The sequence below is a fragment of the Capricornis sumatraensis genome, chromosome 5 (genome assembly GCF_032405125.1).
Source record: "Capricornis sumatraensis isolate serow.1 chromosome 5, serow.2, whole genome shotgun sequence".
Classification (NCBI taxonomy): Eukaryota; Metazoa; Chordata; class Mammalia; order Artiodactyla; family Bovidae; genus Capricornis; species Capricornis sumatraensis.
In genome coordinates, this window is record NC_091073.1 from 100,821,396 (window position 1) to 100,840,835 (window position 19,440).

The following is a 19,440-nucleotide window of genomic DNA, read 5'->3' on the forward strand; positions in this document are numbered from 1 at the left end:
ATCCTTACAAGGTAGGACCAGTAAGCCTTGACCTCTTAAGTACTGACGTTTTTCAACCAGCCCTGGGTAATTCGACATCTTGTAGATGACGAAGGGGATTACCCTGGAGCAAAACGGATCAGAAGGTATGAGGAAGATGGGCCCAATGAGCAGGGTGGAAAGGCAGTGGGATACGATCTTGAAAACAGAGGGGTCCTGATCTCAAACCCATTGAGAAACCTTCAGAGAAGTTTTTAAAGATGGACTTAATAATCCTCAGAGGTCATCTAAGCCAGTCCTCTGTCCAGGCCACACAGCATATCTCAAAAAGATGATCTTCTCTCCTAAGTTTAAGACCTCAACTGCATAGATTCTCTCCCAAATTTCAGTTTTTGTCTCTGATCATTCTTGGTGCACCAGGTACCAAATAGAGCTACATTTTTCTTTCCTGAACTTTCCATCCCCAGTGGATGCTGCCCAGTGATACCCAAGCTGGAATTTTATGGACGCCACCACTCTGCCAATAATATCTGGACCCAGCGTTCTGTTAAGTGGTCGGTGGATGACCAGCTCAACAGGGAGGAGACTGGTAGTGGCAGGCCAGCTCAGGACAGCCAAGTGTTAAATTTTAGGGATTCTGGGATCTGGCCATTAAATCGTTGGTAATTTGAGCTCATCATGGAGGGAACAGTTATACCACAGAAACTGGCATAAATCAGGGCATTATAAAATGCTATAAATCTGGACATTTTTTTTTTTCCTGGAGACTGAGGGGTTTATTGAAATAAGTGCCAGTAGGGTGATAAGCTTAAATAGAGACAGAAGGCAAAGAACGGGTGGAGCAAAAGATGGAAGGAATGGATGCAAGTCGAGGAATCCACACTCTTTAATCTCTTGGAAAGAACAACCTTTAGTTTCATAATCACCCCTCCTCCTCAGCTCCTATCGCGGTACAACCTCATTCTCTCTTCATCTATGTCACTTCCTCCCAGGAAAACTATCACTGGTCACACTTTCATAGCTAAAATGGGAAAGGCTGAAGAGACAGGTGAATCTTGGGATTCTATCATTTCTCAAAAGCTATAAATTGGAGATAAAAGAACCAGCTAAGAGCACTTGACCAGAGGCTGAATTCTAAAATGTACACTTATATGAAGTTCAGCCATGGTTGTCTCCAGCTATTCCCTGTATAAATGTTTATTCTACCCAGCCAACTGATGAGCTCATCAAAATCAGAGACTGTACCTTTTATTGCTTATACATTCTTGACAGTGTCTGATAAGGTACCAAAGACAAACAGATAACCCACAAATATTTGGTTTATTCAGTTCAATTCAGCTCAGTCGTGTCCGACTCTTTGTGACCCCATGGACTGCACAGCATGCCAGGCTTCCCTGTCCATCATCAACTCCCAGAGCTTGCTCAAACTCATGTCCATTGAGTCAGTGATGTCATCCAACCATCTCATTCTCTGTCGTCCCCTTCTCCTCCCACCTTCAATCTTTCCCAGCATCAGGGTCTTTGCCAGTGAGTCAGTTCTTAGCATCAGGTGGACAAAGTATTGGAGCTTCATCTTCAGCATCAGTCCTTCCAATGAATATTTAGGACTGATTGCCTTTAGGATTGACTGGTTTGATCTCCTTGCTGTCCAAGGGACTCTCAAGAGTCTTCTCCAACACCACAGTTCAAAGTCATCAATTCTTCGATGCTCAACTTTCTTTATGGTCCAACTCTCATATCCATACATTTGGTTTATTAACTGAAGTGAATCGAACTGACAACAAACCATCCACTGACTTTTCATCAGAACCCTTTCTTTTTCTAATGAGGTAAAACTTAGCTGTTGGCTTGACAGACAGATACTAGGTCATACATGATCTTGACCTTGGAACTTACTTGAGCTCATGCCTATGGCTCCACCTCATTCTCATTTTCCCAGTGGACTATCTTCCTACTTTCCAGTTTCCCAGGATCCTGATCTCCTGTTAAGAATGATTCTATCTGAGATCATGGTTCTTAGTAAGCTGCTAACTCGGTCACTGATAATACTCAACTGTGTACCTGAGACACCCCCAGATGAGGGCAACCCAAAGTCTAGTCAGGCCAAGACAACAAAGAGAGCCACCTCCAAAGTGGCTCAGAAGCTAGAGAAACCATCTCCCCAAAACCTCCTGCCTGATTAGTGCTTCTCCAACAGTTGATCCACTATAGGAAAACCAGTGCCCAAGGATTTGAAGAGACACATCCTGGTCTCTGACCCCCAGCTCTGTGCCCACAAAGGGCAAGATGCACCTCATTTGGAAACCTCTCTTTCTCTGACTTCCCTGTCACACATGGCAGCGTCCAGCTCTCATGCTTCTCTTCCTTCCCCAAACTTCCCCAGAAGCAAGATCAACGTGCCCTTGGTCCCCTGGACTAGAGGCCGAGATGCTGATTCAAATGCTGCCTCTAAAAAAGAGGTCAATTCTCCCTAGTCTCATGACTGCTCTCACCGAAAGCTGCCAGCGGGTGTTTGTGGGTGCCAAGACCTCTCTGAGAATCTTCTTGAAGACTCTGAAGAGTTCTCACTCACCCACTGTTTTTATAGATGACTTCAGAGGGTTCATAAGGCTCCAAAAGCTCAGTGACTCCCAGGGCAATGACTCCAGACTGAGGACACCAGATGAAACGCCCCTCCAAGTCACACTGTTCATTTCCTTCCTGGACACCAGCTCCTATGTTTCACCTCTTGAATCCCTCCCTGTCTCCAGGAAGGAAGAGGACTACTGAATGGGATTCCTCCACATTACAGACTGACATCACAGAGGCTGTGGAAGAGGCTCAGGCTCACACAGTAAGTTACTAAGAGAGCTGGGGTTGGGATGCATATCTGAGGGCGCCTCTCTGGTCCTCAAAGCAGCTACATGATGCTGCCATCTGATGCAGTTTCCGCAGATCTCAGAAACAACCACATCAAAACTTTGGCCTTCAACTTCTCCTCAGCTAGGAGTTCCCACCAAAAGGTTTCGGGAAGGAAGGAAGTGCCCCCTCCCAGGGGGCAGGTAGGTCTCTAAACAGACTAGGCAGAGCATCTCTGTCCATCCTGAGCTGACATCTAGAGGACTGACGCTGGAAACGGACACACCACTGACTCCAGCATTAACGGGGGAGTAATAGGAGCCTGTGAATTTTAATCCTGCTCCAGCAAGTGGACACATTCACTTCACACCCCCTCCTTAACTCCTCCAACCACTTGGCGGCTGGAGAGGGCTGTTCCCCACCAGGCAGCTGCGGGGATGGGAGTTAGGACCTCACCCTCCCCTCCAGAACCATCTCTGCATGTCCATAAGTGAAGATTCTGTTCCATTCTGACCTCGAGGTGCTCTGGGCAAGCTGGAGGTCCCGAGAGACCCAAGTGGGTAAATCTGTGCCCAGGCCTCTTGCTTCACAGCTCAGGACCCCAGGCAGGAGCCAAATCCCAGAGATCTCAGAAAGAAGGTGATTGAAGCCTGAGGACAATTCCTGGATGACACTCTCTTCTGTATCCATCCCTCCAAATAGGGATTGTATAAACTCAAATGTTCCTGGTTGCTAATTCGAGATAAGCTCCTAGCTACCAAGACCCACCTGCCCCTTCCTTTTAAATGACAATTGTCTCCTACACCTACAGGAGACCGTGGACTAATAGAAAGTGAGAGGCCGGATGGAGTGAGCCCAGACCACAGTGAATGAGGGCTCGCCCTTCACGGCCGAAGCATTATCCACGCTGGCCAAGGGGCTCACCCAGTGAACAGTGAGGAAGACAGCTGTTTTCTGCCTCCATGTCCTCTGGTTGAGGTCAGCTTTCGTCTCTCTCTTCACTGCACCCCTGTCCTAAGGCTTCTAGGGGTTTCCACAGGAAGGGAGCTGGAGGCAGTGGCAGTGTCCTTCCAACCAGCGTCACCTCCACCACCATGAACTGATGTGCTGAACAGCTCAGGAGGAGGTAGGGTGGAGAGTCTAACAGGACAGACAGCTCTGGTCCTCAGACAGTGGGGGAAATTTACCAACACATCGGAATAGACCTTAAACACAAGCATTAAGCAATGGAGATACCTACTCCCAAGTAAAAATTTTGGAGAGGGCTCTCTTACACTGATTTCCAGCAAGGAAACAACTTTTCTTTCATGGCCCCCTTGCATTTTGTTGTAGGCTGTGTCTGCTGTGTCCAGAGGGGAGAGAGCAGTGGGGTGAGCTGTCAAGACTCATTTTTGCCTGTGGAGAGTTTTCTAGGAGGAGAGGGAGGTGAGAGCTTGATCCCTGGACCCAATTGGATGCCAGGTAGGGAAGGCCATGCCAGGCCCACTTGGAGAGAGCAAGCTTGCACACTTTGGCTGCCTCAGCAGCCCAGAACAGACTGAGTACACCAGGCTGGGGTCCCTAGGCACAGGGGTGGGGTGTGTGGGCTGTGCAAGTTTATTGCAGCAATGATCCTCCTAGAGATGACGGCCAATGAGCCTCCTTTTCTTGAATCAATAAACTTTCTGCTTCCCTCAGGGTTAGATTGGACATTCTTCCAAGATGAGGCTCAAGGCATCAGACACCAAAACATTACATCACATTTACTGCTCTTTTTCTTCACCCAAAGTCCCCTCCCCATTCCAAAAAGGCACTCTGGAAGGACATACAAGTGATTCTTGGCCTTTCTCTTGGAGTAATCATGAGTTTATTTTTGTCTTAAATCTGGCTGAGCTTTAAGAGTCAGAGAAAAGGCAAGAAGATGTTTTCCTCCCCTGCTTTGACTAGGGGGGAAATGTTTCCAAAAGAACTCAAAAACAGTTATCTGTCATCATCTCCCCACTGGAGCACCCTGGCACCAGGTGTCTAAGACAAAGGGAAATCAATCCAGGATCAAGAGATGGAAGAGGCAGGAAGAAAAGGCGAGGCTTCTGCTTCCTCTGTTAGGGTCCCACCTGCCACCAAGTCTTTCAGGCTTTCTCAACCCAAGGGAGCTCCCCAGGCCCATTTCCAGCAAGCAGAAATGAGTGGGGCTCCAAAAGCAAAGGGGAAAGATCATAAGATGGTCTAACACTGGACAAGCAACGGTGGCCATGTGCTCTGCAGAGTCCCAGAAGACATGGCACAGAGCAAGCTTCTAGGCTCAGATCCCTCCCAGAAATGGTCACTAAAGAGCACTCACACGCTATGGGCCTCCCTGGTGGCTCAGTGGCAAAAAATCCACCTGCAGTGCAGGAGCCACTTGAGATCAAACATCCCTGGGAGGGGAAGATCCCCTGCAGGAGGGCATGGGAACCCACTCCAGTATTCTTGCCGGGAGAATCCCATGGACAGAGGAGCCTGGCGGGCTATGGTCCATAGGATCACAAAGAGTCAGACATGACTGAGCAACTGAGCACACACACACACACACACACACACACACACACTATTAGGTGTGGTATGAGAGGCATGAGGGGCAGGTAGCCAGCCCCTAAGAAGAGGATGTTTTGGCCTCCCTTACGTGTAGGGAAAGACACAAAGGAAGGCCACACCCACATCTGCTCGTGAGCAACTTAATCTAACCCAAGCTCTCTGGTCTCAAGCAGGGAAGGGTTGGGAGGATAGGAACACCAGCGTGGGGGACCAGGGGAACAAGTATCAGCTGGAAGACGGCTCCCAAGATGGTCGGAAATGAAGGCCCTAATTACATTCCTCCATTGGCTATGACCTGGGGTCACCACACACCAGCAATTATTTACTCTGCCAAAGTGATTAGGGAATTGGGGCCAGGGAACTGATACTCTGGGGTAGAGGGACACGGGGGTACGGAAGATGAGGCCGGTGATGGGAAGGATGCTCTTTTCGCATCTGACTCTTCCTAATTGGGGTCAGCACAGGCCTCAGTGAGGGAGCTGCACCCTCACCTGGGTCTCCTCTTCGATCTCGATGAAGTATCTGGAGGCCCAAGTATGAAAAGAGAATGAAAGAGAAAAAGAGAGAAAAAGGTCAAAGAAACAGTTGCCCATTAACAGGTGAGAAGCCTACAGAAATCGGAGAGAAGATGGAGCAGATTCAACAAACTGCCCTGCACCCCTCAGGATGAGAGCAGAAAGATCCGTTCAGGCAGGCAGGACCACAGCAAAGACAGGCCAGGTTGGAGAGGGAAGGTGACAGGCCCCAGCCAGGGCTAGATGCTGTGCTTTTCTGAGTGTGCTCCTGGATCAGCAGCAGCAACAGCACCTGGAAGCTTGCTAAAAATGCAACTTCTCAGGTCCTACTCAGGGGGCTTTCCAGGTGGCACAGTGGTAAAGAAGCCACCTGCCAGTGCAGGAGACACAAGAGACCTGGGTTCGATCCTTGGATCAGGAAGATACCTTGGTGAAGGAAATAGCAACCCACACCAGTATTTCTGCCTGGAGAATCCCATGGACAGAGAAGCCTGGTGGGCTGTAGTCCATAGGGTCACAATGAACTGGACATGACTAACGCAATTTAGCACACATCCATGCACGCACTGCGGGTGTATTGAATCAGAAACTGGGGCTGTGTGCTGACCAGCCCCCACCCCACCCCACCCAGGTGATTCTGTATCACATTTAAGTCTGAGAACCACTCTGTAGGGAAAGGGGATTCCAATTTGGGGTTCCATCCTTTACAGCTAGTGAGTTTCTTCAAATTTTGTGTTCAAAACACCCCTTGAGACTGGACATTGCTTTCCATGAAAATATAATCATTTTATAGACAGAGATTTTGTCTTTGACCACATCAGCAGAAATGACATTTGAGTGTAGTTCTTTCAGAAGCAGCGGAACACGGTTTGCGTGGAGCATTCCGCACACCCTTGTCTCAGCTCACTTGCAGGAACAGAAGGTATGTGACAAGTCGCCCATCGGGTACAGGGTGCCTGTCATCACCACACTGTCCTGTCTGCAGGGGTGGCAGTGGTATCAGGACTGAAACCAAAAGTAAAGGAAGCAAGTGTTGAGCACCTACAATGTGCCAGCTACTGCCCTGGGCATTTCACACATGGGATCCCACTTAATCCCCACAACAGCCTGATGGTGTGCATAGGAAAACACACTCAGAGGGTGTGAAGTAATTTGATGGAGGCCACACAACTATTGTCTCGTTTGTGCCACTATGTTGCATTGCCTTTTTCTCTAAAATTATTAAAAGAATAGCCCCTCAACCCAAATCCTCCATTTTCTTTGCAGTTAATTTGCAAGCTATGACACCCAGAGCTGCCTTATCAGCCACGCAGGACAAAGAGCTCGAGTTCTGTGGGGGGCGCACTATGGCTCTGGCTGGAAAATGGCCCTACAGACAGCAGGTGGAGACGACCTTGTTATAGACTGAACCGTGTCCTCTAAAATTCATACTCGGACCTCCTCACCATAGCACCTCCAGATGTACTGGGTTGGCCAAAAAGATTGTTTGAGACGTTTCCATAAAATGTTACGGAAAAACCTGAACAAATTTTTTGGCCAACCCAATATTTGGAGATAAGGTCTTTCAAAGGTAAGTAAAGTAAAATGAGGTCATTAGAGTAGGCCTTAATCCAGTATGGCTGACATCCTTATAAGAAGGGGAAATGTGACCACAGACAGGTGCAGAGGGAAGGCCATGTGAAGACAAAGACAGCCATCCACAAGCTGAGGGGACAAGTCTTGGCAGGATCTCTCCCTGCCGACCCCTTGACCTTGGACTTCCAGCCTCCAGAGCTATGAGACAATCAACCTCTGCGGTAAGCCACCTAGTCTGTGGGCCTCCGTTACGCTGCCCCCTCCTGTCCCCTCTGTGAGCCGTCCACCTTCTCACAGTGCCTGCCGTGCCCCCTCTGGGCCTGGTTCTGGCCAGCGGTACAGGCGCCCCGCATTTCGGCCCTCGACAGGGGCTGGAGGCTGCAGAGGTGCCCCCTCCTGCCTGCAGAGGGGCCAGGACCGCAGGAGGTTCTCGGGGGCCGCACAGCCTCCAGGGCCCTGCCTCCGTGGGCTTCCTGTGCACACACACAGCAAGTGCTCACTTCAGCCATTCCGGGGTTTACCTCCTGTCTGGCAGGTGTCCAGAGAGAGAGAGAGAGAGCACAAAGTCCTGACCACGGAGGAAGGAAAAGCCCAGAGGTAAAGAGGGTCTCACAAGATCAGGATACCTTCAAGAGCGAGTGGGGAGGGCACCTGGCTCCCACCCCCCCACCCCATGCAGAGGGGACAGGTGGGGGCTGGGTAGCAGCTGTGTGGGAAGCAGAACTGAAGAGGAGGGAGAAAGGGCCAGCTCACAGCCAAACACACTGGTGTCTACACCACATATGTACACATGCACACACACACACAACACACAACTTGGGGGTGCTGCTTGCACTTAACACTTTTAGACACAGCAGATCCCATTGCCCTCACACACACACCCACACTCCCACACCAGCACAGTCTACACATCTTTGGGGTGCACTCACAAGCTAGCTGCTGAGTGAGGGTGCCCCTTAGAGGATTCCCCCCTTTGCATTCACCACATACTCTCTTATTCTGGGCTGCAGAACCAGCCCTCCAGCATGCAGCTGTGAAGAGAGTTATACAACCACAGGGCCTGCCAGGACACTCCCTGGAGCCTGGCGGAGGGGAGGGGAATGTGGCCCAGACTCTCCACAGCTAGTGTGGGCTGTGGGTGCACGGCTCCCAGTAAGCAGACTCGCAGCTTCCACCCACCCCCCTGCCCCCTCGTCCCCTCTCCCATCTCAGGAGACCGAGGACGGGCATGGTGAACACACGGAGTTGTCAGGAGAACAACGGAAGCGAGGCTGGACTTTGCAGCTTGAGGCACCACCAGAGAAGGCGGCCCCTTTCCTGCTTCTGGGCCTGAAATAGGGTTGGCCAGGGAGCAGGAGGGAGGCTGAGCCACTTGGATCTAATTACTGTAGAAGTAGTTTGGTGGTCCTGGTTTGCTTCGTCCCTATTCTCTTTTTCCAAGCCCAGGAGCTCTCTCTGCACTCCTCTCTCTACCAATTTCCTCGGAAGAGGCTGAGGGGCAGAGCAAAGCCAAAACAACCAGAGGGGCTAATCAAGCGGGTCTGGACAGTGATGGGATTACAGTCAGTGACAAACGTTATTAGGAAGCTCTAACCGTGCCCAGATAAGTGTGTGACGGGAAGATAACAACTCAGCTGTGAGGCGGCTGGCCACCCGGGAGCCCTTAGACTGAGCCCTGATGGGGCCCGGAAGAGAGGGGAGGGGGCGGGGAGGAGCTGATGAATCAATCAGAGACTGAGGGCGGGAATCCCTCTCCATTCACAAGGTAGATCACCCTCCACCCAGCTCCCGCTCCCCTGGGGGGGCCCTGGGTGGGACTGGAGATGACCCACCTGTTCCCAACAAGACAACAAACACCATCTTATCTGTCTCACACTTCCACTTACACTTAATGGTTCTATGTGTCGTAAACCTCATCACTTCTGTTTGGATTTTCTGAATACATCCTGCCAACCCTGGATCCTTTCTTTCATGCCACAAAAACAGATGGAGTTGGAACTTTCCTACCCGTACCTGAGGGCTCTGCATTTCTTTAAACTTTCTACTTTGAAGTAATTCTAGATTTGCAAAAGACTTGCAAAGATAATACAGAAAGCTCCCTTACGTGCTGTGCTTAGTCACTCTGTCGTGTCCAACTCCTTGCAATCCCATGGACTGTAGCCCACCAGGCTCCTCTGTCTATGGGGATTCTCCATGCAAGAATATTGGAGTGGGTGTCCATGCCCTCCTCCAGGGGATCTTCTCAACCCAGGGATCAAACCCAGGTCTCCGGCATTGTAGGCGGATCAAGCTCCCATATATCCTTCCCCTAATGTTAATATCATACATCACCATGGTATAATTCCCAAGACAAAGCTGGCTAAACTATAGGCTTTGTTTGGATTTCACCAGGTTTTTTGTTAACATCCACTTCCTGTTCCAGGACTCAATCCGAGATCCCACAATGCACTCAGAGTGACTTATATTTTTAAATCTTCCTTCCTATCCATTTGAGAGTTTTTGTTACCAAAGTAACAAAGTGAATTAATAATTTGATGAAACAATTCATCATCTACCCTTTAAATATATTTCTCTGGTCCCACCCAGTGACTTTTTCACACAATGCAATGAGAAGCATAGAGAGCAGCAGAACGAGCCGGCAACCTTGTGATACAGGATGACGACGCTTTGCAAAGGTGGGTATTATGGATAACATGGTGAAAATCAAGATACAAGGCTGAGTAACGGCTCCCAGAGACATCCAGGTGCTAATCCCTGCAAGCTGTGATTTACCTTACACAGAAAAATAGACTTTGCAGATGTGATTAAGTTAAAGGCCTTGTGATGAGGAGACTCTCCTGGCCCATGTGGGTGGGAGTGTCCTACATGCAATAACAAGTGTCCTTATAGGAGGGTGGCAGAGGGAGCTTTGGCTACACAGAGGAGAAGGCAAGGGAAGACAGAGCCGAGACTGAAAGCTGCTATGCTGATCTGTCCCTAAAGATGGAAGAGGGAGCCGTGAGCCAAGGAATGCAGCTCTAGAAGCTTGAAAAGGCAAGCAGATAGAAATGGACTCCCCTCTAGAGCCTCTGGAGGGAGCACGGTCTTGCTAACACCTTGATTTTGACCCACTGAGACACATTTTGTACTTCTGACCACCAGAACTGTAAGAGAATAAGTCTGTGTTGGTATAAGCACCAACTTTGTGGACATTTATTACAGCGGCCATAGGAAACTACTATCCAGATGATATCACCCTAATGACAGAAAGTGAAGAGGTATTAAAGAGCCTCTTGATGAAGGTGAAAGAGGAGAGCGAAAAAGCTGGCTTAAAAAACTCAACATTCAAGATACTAAAATCATGGCATCTGGCCCCATCACTTCATGGCAAATAGAAGGGGAAAAGGTGGGAACAGTGACAGACTTTATTTTTCTGGGCTCCAAAATCATTGTGGATGGTGAAGGCAGTCACACAATTAAAAGCTGCTTGATCCTTGGAAGAAAAGCTATGACAAACCTAGACAGCATATTAAAAAGCAAAGACATCACTTTGCCAACAAAGGTCTGTGGAGTCAAAGCTATGATTTTCCCAGCAGTCATGTACAGATGTGAGAGTTGGACCATAAAGAAGGCTGAGTGCCAAAGAATTGATGCTTTCAAATTGTGGTTCAAAAAAAGACTCTTGAGAGTCCTTTGGACAGCAAGAAGATCAAACCAGTCAGTCCTAAAGGAAATCAACCTTAACTATTCATTGAAGGACTGATGCTAAAGCTGAAGCTCCAATAATTTGGCCACCTGATGCAAAAAGCCAACTCACTGGAAAAGACCCTGATAATGGGGAAGATTGAAGGCAAGAGGAGGAGTGGGTGACAGAGGATGAGATGGTTGGATGGCATCGCTGACTCAATGGACATGAGTTTGAGCAAACTCCCGAAACTAGTGAGGAACAGGAAAGCCTGGTGTGCTGCAGTCCATGGGGTTGCAAAGAGTTGGGACATGACTTAGTGATTAAGCACATGTTCATAAAAGGCAAAAATGGGAAACCATTCAAATGCTCATCAACAGTGAAACAGAAAAGTAAATTTTAGTATAGTCCACAATGGAGTGCTATACAAACACAAAAATGAAAAAGCTGCAACTCTGTGCAGTGACAGAAATCCATGTCTTGAACAAAAGACAGAAAAAAATGAACAGACATGAGACAGTGGATGTGTGATTTCATTTGTATAAAGTACAAAACCAGAGAACCTAATCTGTGCTGTGAGAGATCCAGAGGGTGGCCACCTTAGGGAGGGTAGGGGTAATGACCAGAATGGGGCTTGGGGGGGGGTGTGTGGTGCATGGTGGGAACTGTTTTGATTCTTGATTTGGGTACAGGTTACATGGACAAGTCTTGCAGGTGAAAACTCACTGAGGCGTACACTTAGGCAGTGTGCCCTTCCCTATGAATATGACAGTTCAGTAAGAAGTCATCCAAGAAATCAAAGTTGGGAAACAGTTCCCCCACCAAGCCCATCCATTCCCCAAGCCACTACAGCGGAGAGCTGGGCTAAACGCCGAACGGGACAAACACAGCCAGCAAGGTCTGCCTATTACCATAATTACATCTCTAGGAATGTGCAAAGCCCTCATTTTCCTTTCATGTCTATAATGTTGTGGGGACACGGGATGCAATTACAACCCTGAAACATGCAGCTTAGTGAGCATAACTGCATACATTTCCGAGAGCCTGGGTGAGGCAGGTCCACTCACACGGCGTGACCGATGCAGAGCGCGACCCAGCCTCCATCTGCCTCCTCCCATCCAGCCATGAATCTCTTGGACACGCTGGGCTGCTTGTCTGAACAAAGACAGCAACTTTGGGGGCAAATTTTCTGGGACAGAATCCCTAATTTAAAAATTGCATGAAAAAAGCACAGGGCAAGATTTTAACTAAGATCTTGTTTTTAACACCAATAAGATTTTTTTTGTTTAGGAAAAGACCCCCTATCTTCTTTTCCTATTTGAATTTCAATCCCTTGGTCATAATCTATCATCCAAGAGATGCTGAGTGAGTGAAGTTGCTCAGTCGTGTCCGACTCTTTGCGACCCATGGACTGTAGCCCACCGAGCTCCTCTGTCCGTGGGATTCTCCAGGCAAGAATACTGGAGTGGATTGCTATTTCCTCCTCCAGGGGATCTTCCCAACCCAGGGATTGAACCCAGGTTTTCCACATTGCAAGCAGATGCTTTAACCTCTGCACCACCAGAGAATGGTAGCAAATGTGAAGTGGAATGATCATATTTCCTTGATAGTACAGTGAGGAATGCTGGGGATGGAAGAGATGTAAGTGGGCTAGAGTAAATTTGCTTTTGTAAGATTCTTTCAGGTGAAGCACAAGAGGGTGTGCGTGATGCTGTGAGAAGATAGACGGGGGTCCAGTCCTGAGGTTTTGTGGGGGTTCATTCCCCTTGGGAATTTCCAATCCATAGTCCCACTCTTCCAGACATTCAGGCCAATGGTCAGCATGTTGGAGAACCTGGGTTTGTTTTATCGCCAGCCCAAGAAAGCACTGACTGGAGGGTAAAACCAGGGGGGTAGTCATGGGGGGTGAGGAGCCTGATGTGACATAGGAGACTCCTCCGCATTTAATGCAAACTATCCCTGGTGGCTCAGCAGTAAAAACAACTGCCTGCCAATGCAGGAGGCTCGGTTTAGGTCCCTGGGTCAGGAACTAGAGGAGGAAATGCAATCTACTCCAGGATTCTTGCCTAGAGAATCCCATGGACAGAGGAGCCTGGAGGGCTATAGTCCATGGGGTCGCAAAAGAGTAGGACATGACTGAAGTGACTAAACAACAACAATCCCAGAACAAAGCGGAAATCATCTTTTAATCATCTGCGGGTTTCAATTATGCATATCGCATCTCCCTTCCAGAAGTACAGATAATTGGAGTTGACTAACTTGCAAATGAGTCCAACTTTGGCCACCTCATGTGAAGAGTTGACTCATTGGAAAAGACTCTGATGCTGGGAGGGATTGGGGGGAGGAGGAGAAGGGGACGACAGAGGATGAGATGACTGGATGGCATCACCAACTCGATGGACGTGAGTCTGAGTGAACTCCGGGAATTGGTGATGGACAGGGAGGCCTGGCATGCTGCGATTCATGGGGTCGCAAAGAGTCGGACATGACTGAGCGACTAAACTGAACTGAACTTGCAAATATGCCTAATTTTCAAATTCACATCTGTACAAAGAAGTGAGCCCACACCTGGCCCCTTCTCTATTCCCTTCCCCCTCTGAGGATAACATTTACACACATGTTAGCAATAGGTCACCCTGCTAGCCTGTGAGGACATGCATGGTGAAGGAGTACCACTCTCAAACAATATTTTATGTTAAGTTAGCAAATATACCCAGCTTTGTTGCAGGTAAGCATTCACATCTTCTGCTTCCAAAACTCCAGGTATGGAAATCACAAGTTGGCAACCAATGGCAAGAATACTTATGACTACATACAATACATGTACAACATAAAAAGAATTCATATCATAAATTCTCCAAATATTTTAAAGAATAGCTGCATGGCTACCCCTCCCTCCTGGGGCTCCATTGAGTCCACCCCTGGCATGACAGCACTGTAGACTTCAAGGACTTCAGGTGTCAAGGGTCCCGGGTAAGGTTTCACTAAGGTGGAACCAAGTTAAGTCAACACGCTTGGAGGTGGGTTTCCAGCTGAGAAGTGGACTGGGGGCTTCAAAGCAAGAAGGCAGTGTTTCAAGTCAAAATTGTGTGTCTACCATCACAGCCTCCCTGCCCCGCAGTTTCTCTCTGTTCATTCTTTACTGTGTAAAATGGGAAGAATGAATCCTAACCTCTGCTAATCACACATATCACTCCCTGAGAGGGTGAATTTGGCTTTTCAGTGAAGTACAAACACAGAGAGAGACATAAAAAGAGAGAGACTGAGAAAGGCAGAGAGAGGTACTGGAAATCTAAACATTTCCGAACAAAGTCCACATCGCTCTTTTGTGAACCCACCACACCTCCCTTAGTAAGTCTGGACAAACAGAAAAAATTAACATAAGGACATCCAAAAAGTAAAAAAGATGGCTGACAAATATCTTCCTATGAGAGAGATTTACCATGAAGGAAAAGAGAGAAAGAACCAATACAATATTGTAAAGTAATTAGCCTCCAATTAAAATAAGTAAATTTTAAAAAAGAAAGAAAGAAAGAATTAGGAGAAAAAAAAAGAGAATGCTTGGGAAATTTTCTTATTTGATTTGCAGGAAGATTCAAGAGGACTTTGGTCTGAAAAAAATCAAAGTAAACAGTATCTAGAGCAGAGGTCAGCAAACTTTTCCTTTAAAAGACCAGAGAGTAAACATTAGCAGTTTTGAGGGCCACATGATGTCTTTGGCAATCACTCAGCTTTCGCAACTGCTCAGCTTGGCTCCAGTGGACAACAGGCAGGGGATGGGTGGGAACAGATCTATACTGCAGCTGTCCTCTGTCTCTCACATCTGATCTAGAAGGAGGAGCTCGTCAGGCACGTTTAGATGAGTGGCCCGAGTTAAAACCTCACTGAAAGCAGCAGAAAGCATACTGCAAAAAATCAAGTTAGAGAAGTAAGGGTGCACTTGAAAAGCTTTCCCAGAATTTGGATGATAGCGAGGAAATAAATGAAACCTGGATGACAAAACCAGGGGACCTAAGATATATATATATATATACACACACACACACACACACACACACACACATGTGCTGCGCTTAGTCAGTCAGTGTGACCCCATGGACTGCAGCCCGCTAGGCTCCTCCGTCCTTGGGAATTCTCCAGGCAAGAATACTGGAGTGGGTTGCCATGCCCTCCTCCATTATGTATACATATACATATATTTATATATAAAATCATCATCATATTTTCCGAGCTACACATTTGAGGCTACAGATTGAAAGAGCATATTGAAATATAGTGCAAAAGAAATTAAATCAACAAGTATACACATCGTGAAACACTTCCTTGGTATCTAGAGAACATTCTATAAACCTTCAGACAAGTAAAAGGAAAAAACGTACAAAAGAACTAAAATCCAACTGGCCTTGGGCTTCTCTCCTGTATTCATTGCTCAGAGACAATGGAGTAATTTCAACAACTTTGAGGAAAGAAAAATACTAAACCAAGTAGCCATTTACATGTAAGGTCAAGAGAATGACATTCTCAAACATTCAAGGGCTTAAAAATCACATTACAGTATTCCCTTCATGGAAAAAAAGAATGTCTTAAAGGCAAAGGCTGATCTACCAAAAGACAAATTAAAATTAAGAATCCATAGGTGAGAAATTTGTAGGTTGACAGACCCTTGAGCGATGAATAGCTATTCAAAATAGTGGAAATGCAAAAACACAATGTTTGAGATGGATGAATGAATACTGAAATGATCATAATGTGAAAATATTAGTATGAGCTTCGAAACTTATGTCATATTAAGGAAAACTGGAAAGTTGGAGAAGGGAAAGGACATAAAACCATAGTGTTTAATCCTTAACTTTGATGCTTATGAATTTAAATCTGCTTTTAAAAACTTAAGGATGATCTCTATTAAGTTCAAATAAGGCGACTATTTGCCAGATCACCAGAGGGAAGGAAGGCAGAGAAAATTCAAGCCATAGAGCAAAAATTAACAGATAAAAAAGAAATAGGAAATAAATGCATTAAAAAGGAAGCTAGAAAGCCTAAAGATACAGAAGAGCAAAGGTTGCCTTATAAAATATTAGTCTGTCATTAAAAATCATGTTGGAAGGACATTTAATCCCCTGGGAATATGCTCACAATGAAAAGTGGGACAAGGGCACAACATAAAAATATGTAGTTATTATAGATGTTACCTTATCTCAATTACATGTATATTTATATTTTACATTTTAATTCTAAATTGCTATTGGAGTATAGTTGATTTACAATGTCGTGTTAGTTTCAGGTATACAGCAAAGTGAATCAGTTATACTTCTTAGATTATATTTTAAAACAATAATATTTTGGATATATTTGGATAAGTACTAAAATTTTACTTCTATTTTTAATGTGGCTACTGGAAAATTTTAAACTGCCCATGTGGCTTCAATTCTATGTCTGTGGGACAGCACCTGTTTAAGGTAAATAAAGTGGGATTTCCAGGACGAAGAGCCAAGCAAACTGAAGTGAAACATTCATGAGAAATAACAGAAGAAAATTTCACCCTGAGCTGAAGAAAGATTCCCATTTTGAGATGAAAGGTTTTTAGAGCATCTATGCATATATTTGGGCTTCCCAGGTGGCTCAGTGGTACAGAATCTCCCTGCCAAGCAGGAGCCACGGGTTTGATCCATGAGTCAGAAAGTTCCCTGGAGGAGGAAATGACAACCCACTCCAGAATTCTTACCTGGAAAATCCCACAGACAGAGGAAGCAGGCAGGCTCCCCATGGGGTTGAAAAGAGTTGGACACAACTTAGTGACTAAACAGCAGCAGCAATAACATGCATTATATTTAAGGTACGTTTTTAAGAAAAAAAGAAAACCCACAAACTTTCACGCTTATGTCAGTTGTCATTTTCTGAAGATGGTAGGATTTCAGGTGATTTTTCACTTTCTCATATATTCTTTTCGAACATTTTCCACAAATAATACACATTGCTGTGTGTGTGTTAGTCACTCAGTCATATCCAACTGTGTGTGATCCCAAGAATGGAGTGGGTAGTGATGCCCTTCTCCAGGGGATCTTCCTGACCCAGGGATCAAACCCGGGTATCCTGCATTGCCGGCAGATTCTTTACCATCTGAGCCACCAGGGAAGCCCATATCTATTGCTATAATAAGTTCAGAAAGCAACAAGCACTATAAAAATGAGTTTTAGGGTGCCATGAAATCAAACTGAGGATTCTTCCCTCAGTACAGAATGGAGGACCAAGAGGAAGATATTATCAGTGTGGGTTGGGTTCGCGTGATCAGGGGACACTATTAGCTGGTATCTGGGTTTCCCATCTCCCGCTGCCGCTGCACTTTTAGCCCTCAGGAGTCTCAGGACCCTCCAAGAAATAATTTACCATGAAAGCTCCACTTTCCCCAGTCCTTACTCTGCGCTTTGTGCCACGTGCTTTAATCCTCACAGCAGCCCAGAGAGGCAGATTTTACTAGCCCCCTTTTACAGATGAGGAAACTGAGGCCAGAGAGGAGGAGAGGCATGTTTGAGGTCACACGGCTGGGAAGGAACACTGTCAGGATCTGAACCCTGGCAGCCAGTGGACAGACTGTTTTTCAAATACCCTTTCTTTTCTCTCTTCTGGAAGTTAAGCAAAACTTGTCTGACTTCATTGCTATTCTTTTCTAATCTGTCCCTACTTTGCTCTGGCTTAGGAGGACACAACTGTGAGGGTTGCTATCTCTTACTTTCAGTTGGACCGTGAATACAAATGCCCCAGCTTCTTGCACAAAGACCCTGCAAGCCACACCCCATGAGTGCTTCCTGAGCAGACAGACTATTCCTGCAGTCTAGTTTCAGGAGAATGAAACCGAACCAAATTCATCACAACTCCACCCACCCCCATGTCCTTCCCTCAGAAACCAAGCATACAGTGGAAGCCCAGCAGTCTGGCCAATGGACGGCAGAGTCCTGAATCCATCTCCCCACAGGCTCGGCAGCAGCTACAGAAACCCAAGCTGGCCGTCAGCCAAATGAATAAAATCCCAATCTTCTCCAAAAAGGCAGGGGAGGGGAATGGAGCGCTTCCCTCTGAATTGCAATGTTACTAGGACACAGTTTGCTGTAATAATACCAATTAACATTTCTCCCCCATCAGTAGTTTCTAGTACAGGATAAAAATAGCAATACACGTGGTGCGAGATGTGGAAAATAACAATGGGGATGTGCTGGGGAAGAGCCCAGCTCTGTCTCACCTAGGAGGGTGGGGGAGGCAGGCAGGAATATGAGGGGAGAGTCGAGGGGACTGCAGAGAACCTGTTAGAATGCCTTCATTCTTCTCACCTTTCTACATCTTGCCCCTCTTCTGACCTGAGCCCCCAGATGTGCACTAAAGACACCTATGGAAGAGTGAAGATGGCATTGAACACGCAATCAGAGATGGGATGGTTGAGTCCCCACCCTGCTCCTAATTGGCTTTGTCACCTCGCTTGAGTCAGGTGACCTCTCTAAGCTGATTCTTTATCTGCAAGATGAGAGTCAGGAATGGTGGCCCCTACTTCACGGGGGTGTGTGCCACTTAAAGGGGGTAACATACAGAAGAGCTTTGTCAATTGTAATGGGACACTCAAATGTTAGAGGAGGTCCCTAGGTATTATATCTGGTGATGGCAGTGAAGCAGGTGATATTTGCCAACACAACCTGCCTGCGGCGGTTTAGTCTCTAAGTCATGTCCAACTCGTGTGATCCCCTAGACTTTAGCCCACCAGGTTCCTCTGTTCATGGGGTTTCCCAGGCAAGAATACTGGAGTGGGTTGCCACTTCCTTCTTCAGAGGATCTTCCAGACTCAGGGATTAAACCCATGTCTCCTGCACTGCCGGGCAGTCTCCTGCAATGTAGGCAAATTCTTTACTGCTGAGCCACCAGGGAAGCCCAATGCAACCTTCATTGGTTAGCAAAATGAAATTTAGCCTGAGTTAGCCTCACTCTTCTCAGCAGGGTTAAAATAACACTAGTAGCTCAGATACTGTCACACAAGCTCTGTAGACATCATTTCTGACCTAGCACATGGGTCCACACCAGTCTTCAAGGATGTTTCTCAAATGGAAATATCTCATCCTCAAGGCAAAGATGGCCTGGCCAACAGCCACTGTCCTCATAGCCCTGAGATATTCAACTGAGGAGCAGATGCCCAATCACACTCAAGGCATTTCTCCAGGACTAGCTTCCCTGTGAGAGCCATCACTCAGAACCTGACATAGCCCTAGGGAACCCAGGTGACGTCTGTGATGGTGTGACAGTCGGTCAGCGGAAGGCCTTTTCCCTTTTTGCATCCCC

General features: G+C 47.0%; 1 protein-coding gene across 3 annotated transcripts in view; it reads right to left on the bottom strand.

Annotated features, from left to right (window-relative positions):
• Window positions 1-19,440, bottom strand: part of PLXNA4 (plexin A4) — a 410,799-nt gene that overhangs the window by 345,199 nt on the left and 46,160 nt on the right. Inside the window, exon 3 of one of the 3 annotated variants that reach the window (XM_068972633.1) lies at window positions 19,114-19,121. The exons of the other annotated variants lie outside the window; for them this stretch is intronic. Within the exon in view, the coding sequence (XP_068828734.1) occupies window positions 19,114-19,121 (8 nt within the window). The remainder of the gene's footprint in view (window positions 1-19,113; window positions 19,122-19,440) is intronic. 3 annotated transcript variants of the gene reach the window in all.